The sequence below is a fragment of the Pelodiscus sinensis genome, chromosome 4 (genome assembly GCF_049634645.1).
Source record: "Pelodiscus sinensis isolate JC-2024 chromosome 4, ASM4963464v1, whole genome shotgun sequence".
In the NCBI taxonomy this organism is placed as follows: Eukaryota; Metazoa; Chordata; order Testudines; family Trionychidae; genus Pelodiscus; species Pelodiscus sinensis.
In genome coordinates this window covers 55,648,468-55,661,118 of record NC_134714.1, presented here as the reverse complement: position 1 = coordinate 55,661,118, position 12,651 = coordinate 55,648,468, and the positions used below count along the sequence as shown (strand labels likewise).

The following is a 12,651-nucleotide window of genomic DNA, read 5'->3' as shown; positions in this document are numbered from 1 at the left end:
TTGTCATGTTGTGCATGATGGCACACTCGCTTGCTACCGCTGTTCCTGGCTTCCACCCTCCTTCCCCCCTGCTCATACCCTCTCTGCCTGCCCCCCATGCAGTGCCTCTGCTCCCTCCCCAGGTGATGCTCATGTTCCCTCCCCAAGTGATGCCCATGCCTCCTCCTTCTTCCCCCACCCCCCGCCCTCACCATTCCTGACCCTGCTCCAGCCTTCCCTCCTGCCTAACCTCTTGTGTTCCCTGGACCCACCCAACCCAAACAAGGTCCCTTCACCCGAGGTCTTGCCACCCCTCCCCCTCCGGGTTATGAATCCCCTTCCCCCTGCCCATCTTTTTTTATTGTAATATAAATACAGACTTCATTTTTTTGGAAACAACACAGGTGTTTTTATTGAGATGTCAGGGAAGGGGCAAAGGGAGGGGTTGTGGTGGGGAAGGGATAGGGCAGCAAGCCTGAGGCCCCTATTGGGGAAGCCCTGGGGAGAGTTACTGGGGTTCTTGAGAGAACCTCTCCCTCAGGACCTCCCGGATGCACACCGCAACCTGATGGACCTGACAGATGGCAGCTGTCCACGACTGCTTGAAGGCTCACCTCTTGCGGCCGGCATCTGCCCCCCCACACCAGGAGAAAGGCCTCCCCCTTCCTCTCCATAATGTTGTGGAGGACACAAAATGCTGTGACCACCTTGGAGATGTTGTGCTCCCCCATGTCCAGGTGGATCAGCAGGCATCTGAACCACGCCTTCAGGCACCCAAAGGCGCACTCAACTTGTATTTGGGCCTGGCTGAGGTGGGCATTAATTTGGTCCCTAATAAGGTCTGGGTGGCCTGTGTACAGCTTCATTAGCCATGGCATCAGGGGATAAACCACATCCCCCATGATGCACAGCGGCATCTGCATGTCCCCAGTGGCAAGTTCACAGCAGGGGAAGAATCTGCCCACCTCCAGCTTCCCATACAGGCTAGAGTTTCTGAAGCTACAATCATCATTGCCTTGCCTGACCACCCAACAAAAATGTCCATGAAATGTCCACAGTGGTTGACCAGGGCCTGCAACACCATTGAGAAGTAGCCCTTGTGATTTATGGATTTGGTTGCTCAATGCTCTGGTGCACGGATCAGTATGTGGGTCCCGTCAATAGCTCCACTACAGTTCGGGAACCCCAAAGCAGCAAATCCGGCCACGATTGGGTCCTGATCTCCCACCCCTACTCCATCCTCCAAAGCCCTCAACCCCCCTTTCCAGATGGTCCCTCTTTTTCAGAACTACTCTTCCCCCAAGGACTGCAGCCCGTGAGTGCCTTACCTCCATGTGCACTTCCTCACACCAAACTGGTTGCCCACCAACTGGTAGCTGTCAGGGGTGACGAGCTTCCACAGAGCGATTGCTACCCAGTTCTCCAGGGGGATGGTGGGCTGCAGGTGGGTGTCGCATCTCTGGAGGGTGGGGGCAAGCTAGACACATAACTCCAAAAAGGTGGCCTTCCACATGGATGTTTTGGAGCCACTGCTGGTTGTTCCACTGCTCCATGACCAGCCGGTCCCACAAGTTGGAACTGGTGTTGAGCCTCCAGAAATGCCTCTCCACAGTGGGTTGTGGTTGCCAGGGTGTAGCTCCCACACTCAGGAAGAGGGTCCCCAGAATGACTTTGGGATCAAGCTTGGACAGGACCAAGAAGGCAGCTGGCACAAAGTACTGCAAAAACTTCAGCATGATCGTGTGGGGTCATCACATGCCCTGGGGCAGCTCCAGCTCCATGGCACAAAGGAAAAAGCTGTGGCATCTACAAAAGCAGGGCAACCACAGCAGGAACTGTGAGAGCTTTGCTGTCGCTGGGAGAGATAGGCAAGCACGCAGCAGAAGCAGAGAAACGGCTGTCCGGAGGAGGGGTTCCTTTAAGCGCATGTCTCTGCAAGGCTCCAGCAACAACATTCAGAAGCAACTAGTGATCTAAAGGCCTGGTTGAAGTGGTTCTGGGTGGCCTTTTATGTGAGAGAGTGTCTAATCAGTGTGGATGCTCTCTTTCAAAAAAAGCGCATTGCTTTTTCCATACGCTTTTGTATGTGGACGCTCTCTTTCAGAAGAAGCCTGCAGTCTAGACTGCACACTAGACCCGAGTATGGGTCACTGTCTCATGGAGTGGCACTTAGACCATGTACCATGATAGATAAGAACAAAGGAGCTCTATAGCCTAAGCTGGGAGCCAGCTAGCTTTATTGCTCAAGCTGTAAAGGCTCCTACACTAAGCTCTGGAGGTTTCAGGTTCATATCTGCCTGGTGGTGGTTACATTGGTACTGGTCTTGATTGCAGGGGTCAGTTCCTGGATGAGGTATATTGTGTGGTTAGTGAAAAGGATTTGTTTTAGGTTAAGGGGTTGTCTGTAGGTGAGGATTGGCCTGTTCCTCAACACCTGTAAGAGTGAAGGGTCATTTTTCAGGATAGGTTGTAGATTGTTGATAATGCATGGGAAGGGTTTAATTCAGGGGCTGTAAGTGATGACAAGTGGTGTCTATTGTTTTCTTTTGGGGGCCTATATTGAAGAAGCTGATGTTTGGTTACAAGATATATTTACTCTGAAGGCAAAGAGTTGGCAGTTCCTGGGCCATTTCTGTGCTATGAATTCCTAATCAGCTGGAAACTATCTTCTATCCAATCCTGCACAGCCACAGCTGTGCTTTGCTTTGTCATCATCACAGCTGTACCTGCATAACTGAGATGAAAAACTGTTTTTACTGTAGAGCTTGTAAAAGTACTTCTCTATTGTAGTATTACTGTTTTCCTCCTCTGAAAGAGGTCTGTTGGTATATCAGACTCTATTTGTCCCAACAGAAGTTTGAACTGGGGATACATCATCTTCCTAAACATTTTAGTAATGTGCATCTGTCTGTTCATCCATCTGAGTTGGTTTATTCAAGAACTCCTAAATGGTAAGAGCTATGACCACTAAATTTGGTGTGCAGCTTCCTCTTATCATAACCTAAAGCACAAGGTCAGGGGTTAGTTGGCTCAGGATAATGCGATGTGCATGGAATTTGATTTTTTTCTCATAAAATGGAAAGGGTGGGGTCTGATAGGAGGGAGTTATACTTCAGAATGACCACAGGGGAGCAGCAAGGCACCAGAGATGGGGAGAGCTATAACTGCATTGGGTCAGCAGAGCAGAGGGATGGAGAAAGGGAAAACTATCTACTATATATTTCAGAGAGTTTATCTGTGTGTCTGTCTGTTCCCCAGCTGTGAGACATGCATCCCTCCCCTAGCTGTGCCCGCTGCAGCTGCAGTGGCCATGGACAGGCACTTTTCATCTTGCCCCAGTATGCTGCGATGAGAGAGTGTGTTGGGATTATCCTCTTTCCTTGAGGCAGCCTGCATACTGAACCTCTCACACCCCCAACTCCACCCAGAAAAATGATTTAAATGAAAAAAAAAAACAAAACTCATTTGACTTAACACCAGGTAAATTTTCTAGTAGTGCAATAAATATGAGCCTTTACAGTGTGAACTGAACTACTGGGTCTTAGTTGGCTGCTATTGCTGACTCATTAAGATTCTTACATTATCTACTCAGTGGGATGGTAGTGGGGGCAAAGGTGAGTGTGATTTACACTGCCAGTTCTCACAGAAGAAAATGAATCACTTATACAAGAAAATTGCTGTTTTGAAATAAGCTAGAGGCCACTGAGCTCTCCTGTTTCTCTCCCTCACAGGTGTTATCACTAGCTTCTAGGCTCATTGCTCTTGAGGGGTGAAGGGTGAGGTGCTGTCCACATCTCCCTTGTTGCCACTGTCCCTTGGGCACTTTTTGCTTATTGCTCATACTTTGGCCTCTGGAGTTTTGTGATGGGGTTCAGGGGCGATTCTAGGACCTGCTCCCAATGCCAGGATTGGAGCAAGGAGGAGCCTGGGCTGTGCTGCATAACAGGAGTACTCTGTCTCTGCTGCACTCCTTCCTGGCTCCCACAGCAGCACAGGCTACCAGTTCATTGCAAAAGTCTCAGAGGGGTAGCCTGTCACTCTGTCACTTTTTTAAAACAACCAGCAGGCCTGCGGCATCTTAGCGAAGACTAACAAATACATTGCACCGTGCGCTGTCCTGGGTAAAACCCACTTCACCAGATGAAAATACAAACAAACCAGGACTATGTAGCACTTTAAAGACTAACAAGATGGTTTATTAGGTGATGAGCTTTCGTGGGCCAGACCCACTTCCTCAGATCAAATAGTGGAAGAAAATTGTCACAACCATATATACCAAAGGATACAATTAAAAAAAAGTGAACACATATGAAAAGGATAAATCAAATTTCAGAACAGAAGAGGGATGGGGGGGGGGGGAAGGTAAATGTCTGTGAGCTAATGATATTAGAGGTGATAATTGGGGAAGCTATCTTTGTAATGGATAAGATAATGTCTTTGTTTAAACTTAGGCGTAAAGTGTCGAATTTAAGCATGAATGTCAGTTCAGAGGATTCTATTTCAAGTGTGGTCTTAAAAGGTCTTTGAAGCAGGATGCAGGTAATCAAGTTGTTAAGACAATGTCCCTTCTGGTTGAAATGGCAAGCAACTGTTTTTTCTTTGTGATCCTGTCTAATATCTGTTTTGTGGGCACTGATTCTTTGGCGAAGTGTCTGAGACGTTTGTCCAATGTACATAGCAGATGGACACTTTCGGCACATCATAGCATAGATTATATTTCTGGATGAGCAGGAATATGTATTCTTGATCTTATAACTCACTTGGTTAGGTCCAATGATGGTATCAGCAGAGTGAATATGTGGACAAAGCTGGCAACATGGTTTGTCGCAAGGGAAGGTACCAGGGTACACCCTGCTTCAAAGACCTTTTAAGACCACACTTGAAAGAGAATCCTCTGAACTGACATTCATGCTTAAATTCGACACTTTGCACCTAAGTCGTCCGTCCCCCCCCCCCCCCCCGCATCCCCCTCCTGTTCTGCAATGTGATTTGTCCTTTTCATATGTGTTCATTTTTTTAAATTGTATCCTTTGGTATATATGGTTGTGCCAATTTTCTTCCACTGTTTGATCTGAGGAAGTGGGTCTGGCCCACGAAAGCTCATCATCTAATAAACCATCTTGTTAGTCTTTAAAGTGCTGCATTGTCCTGGTTTTTGTTTCGGCTACACCAGACTAACACGGCTACATCTCTATCACTATTCGTCAGATGAGTTACACTGAGCGCCCAGCAAGGGGCGCAGCCAACCACTGTCTCCCAGTAAGAGACGCTCTAGCAACACGCGTCCAGTCTCTCTGACCTCGTCGGTCGGCCTCTCTAGTCGCGGCGATTGGAAGATCCAGACGCCAGTTCCGCTTCCGTTTTTTGCCCAAACTTCCGCTAGTTTGACTCAAGGGGCTGGTGCGGCTGAAGTCAGCGGGAACTACTGAGGCGCTGGGTGGGAGAGTCCATTGTGGGGGGCGGTGGGGGTGAACGGAACAGACCAATCGTGCGAGAGCGGTTACAGCCGGGTGCGCGCGCCGCTGGGACCTCTCACAGCCTCGGCATGGCGGCGGCGGCAGCTTCTTCCCAGCCTAAGAAGATCGTGGCGCCTACCGTGGCGCAGATCAACGCGGAGTTCGTGACTCAGGTGAGGGCGGGGGATCTACCCTCTCCAGCCCGTTCTGCGGCCGAGCGCCGTGGGGTGGGTGGGAGCCGTTCGCTGCCCCGCCCGCGCCCGCCGAGGTTGGTGCTTAACGGCCCCCGGCTAGAGAGCCCCGCCCCCTCCCAGTGCCCGGTGTAAGCGCGGCCCCGCCCCTTGGCCTTGTCAATCTCGTCCCGTTGGGCTTCTGGCGTTGGCGGCATCCCTGGGCAGCGCCCTGCTCTGGTGCATCAAGCCTGGCGCCGAATAGTGCCCTGCCTTGTCCGCGTGTCCATCTGCGCTCCCCGAGCGCCCGCCCGCGGGCCCCGGAATCCCAGGCTCCCCGACGTGCCCTGGCCGAGTCTGAGTGCACGCTGCTCAGCGCGGGCTGGCCTGGGGTCTTGAATCGCCTTCTGTGTATCGAAGCTGTGAGAACATAAGAAGGGTCATGCTGCGTCAGACCATCTCGTCCAGTATCCTGTCTGCAGACAGGCCAATGCCAGGTGCCCCAGAGAAAGTGAACAGAATAGGGAGGCATCACGGAGTTGCCTGGCTCTTGGGTTATTGTTACAAGCACAAGGGCTAAAATTCTGTTCGTCAGGTGAAAGCTTTACTTATTTCTGCGTATTGAGTCTTATAAGGGCAGCATTGTAGTTCTGCTATGTTGGCATAGGTGCTTACTAGAGTGATGGAAAGGGTTTTCCATCACTGTAATAAATCTACCTATGGATGTTAACTATAGTTTAATTGACTAATCAAATAGTCAATGGAATTTCCATTGACTACTCAATTAGTCTGGTGGGGGGACACTCTCGCTGTGGTGCTGTGCTTTAAATGTAGTAAGAGCCCACCAGGCTTTTACTACATTTAAAGCATAAAGTCGCAATGTCCCAGGGTGAGCAGAAGCCGATGCTGGCTTAAAAGCCCATTCCCACCAGCACCATCTCTGCGGGGTCCAGGGAAGCAGGGGGATAGTGGGGACTGGGCGCAAGCTGAGAATCAGCTGATTCTCCTGATCAGAAGCATAGCAATGGGGACCCTGTGCGAGCTGGGAATCAGTTGTCCCAGCTCGTGCAGGGTCACCTCTGCTGTGCATCAGCCTTTTAAATGTATTAAGAGCCATTTAGGCTCTTAATACATTTAAAAGGTATAGTCACAGTGGGGTTACCTTCTATGGCTCCCTTGCTTATCCATCCGACTAATCAATTAGTTGATTAAACAAGATTTAACATCCCTAGCTGGAACTGTTCAGTCCTGGCTTGCACTGTCCTGGGAGCTAACGCCAGAGTGGGTTACACTGCAGTAGCTCTTAGGACAGCACAAACTGGGACTGAACAGTCCTAGTTTGTGCTGCCCACAGGATGCAGTGGCTCTGAACTTTAAATGTAGGAAGAGCCTGCTGAGTTTGTAGGATATTTAAAGTTCAGAGTTGCAGCAGAGTTAGCTTCCTGGTTTGCACCACCCGTGGAACCCTGAGGCTCTGCACTTTTTAAAAGTAGTAAGAGCCCAGCAGCCTCTTACTACATTTAAAGCGTAGAGTTGAGGTGGACTTAGCTCCCGGGGGTGGCTCACATTGCCCCTGGGACCTTGTGGCTCTGCCTCCCCTGCCCCCCTCCTGCACCACGGAGATTGTTGTGGGGGGAAGCCAGCTTTTAAGCAGTGGGGAGTGGGAGAAGCGAGTAGTCAACTGCTTGACTAGTCGCTTACATCCCTAAATCTAGCCCATTAAAAGTCATAATTTGCCCATTGTTGCAGCAGTGTCTACACCGGGATTACATCAGTTTTAACTGTCTTTTTCATACCCCTGACTGACTTAGTTGGGTTAACCTAAGTTTTGATTGCAGTTTTTAACTCAGGAGATATTCACAAAACATGTATCAGAAGCTGTCTGTTTATTGTAGGCAAGTGGATTTTTCACATTCTTGTTGCATTAGTATATGCTACTGTACAAGATCTCTGACAATCAGTAATATATCCTCTGATTTGTGAAAAAAATTGTAATGGTACAAAATAAGCAAAGCATAACTGGCTGAAGCTTCAGTATAATTGCAATATATCATGAAATAGGTGGGTTGTGAGGGTTTTTGTGTGAATTTCTGCTCCACTCTGTCAAATGTATTCTCCCTTGCTTCACTCAGAATGAAGCTTGCTCAATGATGACCATGTATCCTGTAGCATCATTATCTCATTAACTTTGCTGAGTCAGGGGATGGGGAGTAGTGAGGAGGTGCTAGGTCTTCAGCAGAAATCCCTTTCCCTTCTCTGAACATCCACACATCTCTGAAATTTCTCAAGTGGTCTTAGAATAGCTGTTTGGGAGGAGGCTCATGATGTATGCATGCATTGTGGGGAGCCCACCTGCCCTTTCTTTCTCACCATCAAGATGATTTAGGAGAAACATGTAGTCCTCAAGTGCAAGAGCTTTTTTTCCCCCCAGCTTGGGCCTTTCCACAACATCTGTGATGGAATGCATGACTTAGCATCATTTTTCGAGGTATAATATGATTAGGTTAGTTAGGAGATTAAATTTAGTGAGCATGTGGAATAAAAACATAGTGCACTATAAAATAGACACACTGTAGTTACCACTCTTCATGTATTTTCTTCATATATTTTATGAAAATACTTTTTTCTTACAGTTGGCAAATAAATACTGGGCTCCACATGTGAAGAAAAAATTACCTTTTGATTTAAAGGTAAACACTTGGATTATTACTTGCATTGATATTAATAGATGTAATAGAGTTAAGGATGCTTATAAAATACTTGGCTAATAGCATATAAGAATGTTTTTTTGTTTTAGGTTTTCAAGAAAATGGAAAACCCAGTAAAATATACTAGATAACCAATGTCGATACTCTATCTTTTGTTGCTATCTCTTGAAAATTTCCCAAAACAGCTTAGTTAACTTATCATGGTAATATTTCTGATTTTATTGGCAAATTCACTTGCATGTTCATACAGCTCCAATCTTTCAAATGCACACGCTTAATGTTGTGTAGGATTAGGAAGTGGTACTAAACCCATTTATTCATGTTTCAGTATTATCACTCATATCACAGCAGAATTTTCTGAGGATTTTTCAATCCATTGCTAACTTTGCATACACAGCAGCTTACCTAATAGTTATCTATATAGTACATCAACTGTTCCTTCAACATGTTGAAGCACTGCAATTTTCTACGTATCAGCAATGTTAGTTTTTTATGTAAGGCTACTTGTGTAAAGTTAAATATGCGTGTTTGCAGGATCAGGCATTGTAGAGCATCCATAACTACTTGTGGGGGATTATATGCCATAAAATATATGTGCACAATATTTTTTAGTTCTGAAAAATTCTGCAAATTATTTTATTTGTTAAAATAACCAATATAAAGTTCCTGCTGTGAGCCTTGTACAACTGGGGCTGTGAGTGGGCAGGAAAATCACAAATTCTGCTGTGTGACACGGGGAGGGGTAAAATTCTATGGGGAGAATATCAGTTCTGTGTAAATTCTGCATTACACAGTGGTGCAGAATTCCAGCAGCAGTAATCCAAACCAACTTCGGTTCTGTGTACCCAATAACTCTAGGTGAATAAGTGGATCTAATTTCGGTAGATTACACAATAACATTTCTCGGGCTTTAGCTATGATTTTGTCTGCATTATAAATAAATTGAAACTGAACTGTTATTAGCTCATGTATCTGTTATAATTGTATAATAGATGACTCCTTAATGTTCTGGATGTTTTGATGCATCGAATTATCTTTGATGCATCAAATTATCTCCATCTGTAAAATTCTTTCCTACTTCAAAATGATGTTGTGGGGACACATGCGGTGAAAGATTGTGAAACTTTAAGATTCACCAATGAAATGCATTATGTAAAACATTGGTATATATTATTAGCATTACACAATTAAATTTAGAAATATGTGCTCAGGAGTGCTAACATTTTAAATACTCTTTGTCAACATGACTAGCAGTGTCTGATATCTATGGAAGCTTTTAAGCCGGCTCCCTCCAGCACCGGCTCATGTTCCTCCTCCTCCCTTTGCTGTTTTTCACAGTGGCAGCAAGGCTGGGAGGAGTGAGTAGTCAGTACTCCAGTCAACTACTCAATAAGCTTTTGCTTATAAATGTATAATTATGAACTATTACAGGTAGCTTCTGTGTGCTTTGCAGGGATAGCCCTAACATTCAATCTTGTTTAAAGGAAGCAAAAATAATGAAAAATACAATGTGTGGTTGCTGCATGAAGTTCTGTAGGGACAGTATTGTCTAGCATACAAATCATGTGTATGTTTACACTACTTGAAAAAAATCTTAAAGGGGTCTGAATTTTTGAGGGCAATTCTGCAATACTTTTTGAACATCAGTCCTCTTTAAAATATCTCAGGATCTGTGAATGGAAAATGCAATAAGAATACAAGTTATTATTGATGTAATTGAGGACTCACAAATGTTAAATGCATAGCATCTAGTGAATGGCATTTCTGATTTTAGAAACCTTAATGCCTGGAATATAAAATGAATACAACAAAAGTATTAACTCTTAATTAATACAATTTTTAAATATCATTTGCAATAGGTTATTGAAGAAGTGTATGCAAAAGAAATTGTCAAATCAAGGTCAGTACAATGTTGCTCCTTTATTATTCAGAACATGCTGAATACATATATCCATGTTGATTTAAAGTACAGGCAGTCCCCGGGTTATGTACAAGATAGGGACTGTAGGTTTGTTTTTAAGTTGAATCTGTATGTAAGTTGGAACTGGCGTCCAGATTCAGCCGCTGCTGAAACTGATCAGTTTCAACAGTGGCTGAATCTGGACGCCAGTTCTGACTTACATACAGATTCAACTTAAGAACCCCAGGCATCCCCAAGTCAGCTGCTGCTGAAACTGATCAGCGGCTGATTCCAGGAAGCCCGGGGCAGGGGCTTCCTGTAGTCAGCCACTGGTCATTTTCAGCAGCTGCTGACTTGGGGACACCTGGGGCAGAGCAGCTGGGGTGCTGCTTGGTTGGTCCAGTGGCGCCCAGAGCGGCGCTACGGGACCAACCGGCAGCACCCCAGCTGCTGTACCACAGGCGTCCGGAGCAAAGCCGCGGAGCACGGGGGCAGCAGGACAACCCAGACGCGCCGTGGCTATCCTGCTGCCCTCGGGCTCCGTGGCTTTGCTCTGCTTTGCTCCCCGTCCCCCTAGTCTGCAGACCAGGGGGACAGGGAGCAAAGCGGCGGAACACGCGGGCAGCGGGACAGCCCAGACGCGCCATGGCTATCCTGCTGCCCTCGGGCTCCGCGGCTTTGCTCTGCTCCCCCTCCCCCTGGTCTGCAGACCAGGAGGAGGAGGAGGGGGAGCAGAGCAGAGCAAAGCCACGGAGCACGCGGCCAGCTCAGACGCGTCTGGGCTGTCAGCTGGCCGCGTGTTCCGACGCTTTGCTTCCTCTCCCTGGTCTGCTGGAGACCAGGGAGAGGAAGGGCCCCGTTCGTAACTGCGGATCCGACATAAGTCGGATCCGCGTAACTCGGGGACTGCCTGTAGTTTAATAATATGAATGTTAAAAAATGATTGAAAAGTGTATTAATAGTCATTGGTCGATTTATGTGATTTCAGAGATTAAAGGCAAGCTTTCTTTATATCTACATTTCTTTAAGCATGATCTAACTAAGGTCCGATATAGTGAATAAATCGTACTCTGCATTCCATTCTCTGTTACCTTCATGTGATTTGTAGCATAAGGTGGTCTTTGTAGCAATTGTTAATTTTAGCCCCACCCCCACTTGGTTCCCATTTAATGGGGAAATGAATCTCTCCTTACTACCCTCTGCTCTTCCTGCAATTTATTCTTGTTTGAGATTTGTAAAGGAGCTGTCAGTGAGGGAGAACTCATTTTCTGGTTGTTTCATTTTCTTAGTTTATGAATAACTGTTTGCTAAAGAGAATGTATCATGTTCACAAACAATTGAACATATTCTAATGAGCATTAATGTTAAATAGAGAAGAGGATGAGGCAAAGCATTGTGTAAGGTTAACAACATTTCATGGCTGCATCCAGAGAGGAGGGAGCAGCAGCTAATAATATCCTTGAAGAATAATAGAGCCTTATAACATAACATCTTGGAGATCTCAGATTTTAAAACCTGGAACATGAATGCCTGATGTATAGTTACTTTATTTTTATCCCCTTTATCTATAAATTAACCAAAATCATTTGGATTAAAAATGACCACTTCTAGTTTTTTATTACAATGAATTCATGAGTTATTTCTTAAAAATCTAATCCATTACCTTTGAAAAATAGTTACCCAAGTTAATTTGGAATCCATGTAGCTGTCATTGCAAAGCAATGTCTGAAAGAAGTTGCACAGAAATTTTAGAAGAGAACAATATGTAAAGGGAAAGCTTTGCACTTCTTTTTCTGAGTCATCTACAAATAAGTATGAAAGGTATTATTTTTTCTGTTTCACTTTTTCTCCTTTTTTCCTTTTTAGATTTGCCATTAGGAAGATAATGCTTCTTGAATTTAGGTAAGTTTTAGAAAGAAATAAAAATTAGCTCTCTGTAATAACTGGTGAAAATAAAGGTGAGATGAAAGCTGATTTACTTTGCTGTAAGGCAGTATACTTCATCTGTTCCCACCTGCTGTGTGCTGCAGTTTAGGGACAGTAGCATGATTTGTTCACCAGGCAGGAGCTACAAATCTGATATTTAAAAATGGGTAAGAAAGTCTGCTTTATTGTTTCAAGTTCATTGTGATGGATTTAAATATAGACCACAGAAAAATTAAAAGTATGAAATGCCAACATTAATTGTAATTAATGTTTTATTTCACTGAGATTTCTCTAGCTCACCCACTGGGGAGGTAGCATGAAGTGGCACTTCACCAACACTAAACAGTCTCTTCACCATTGTGAATCACAAGTGTTTTTTATCCCTTTTTTTGCTAATGAGTGATGAAGGGAAGGAATGTAATGTACAAATGCAGCCATTTATTGGAAAAGTAGGATAAACTTAGAAACAAAATGGTCATTTTTTAAATGTTGGCATTTTCTCCTTTTTTTTT

The 12,651-nt window shown here is 45.3% G+C and overlaps 1 protein-coding gene across 1 annotated transcript in view; it reads left to right on the top strand.

The window, feature by feature from the left end:
- The first annotated feature begins 5,371 nt into the window (after positions 1–5,371).
- The window catches only part of AQR (aquarius intron-binding spliceosomal factor), a 95,875-nt gene continuing 88,595 nt past the window's right edge, over positions 5,372–12,651 (top strand). Inside the window, exons 1-4 of the mRNA XM_006123267.4 lie at positions 5,372–5,608; positions 8,239–8,295; positions 10,173–10,213; positions 12,080–12,115. Coding sequence (XP_006123329.2) covers positions 5,525–5,608; positions 8,239–8,295; positions 10,173–10,213; positions 12,080–12,115 — 218 coding nt within the window. The 5' untranslated portion in view covers positions 5,372–5,524. The remainder of the gene's footprint in view (positions 5,609–8,238; positions 8,296–10,172; positions 10,214–12,079; positions 12,116–12,651) is intronic.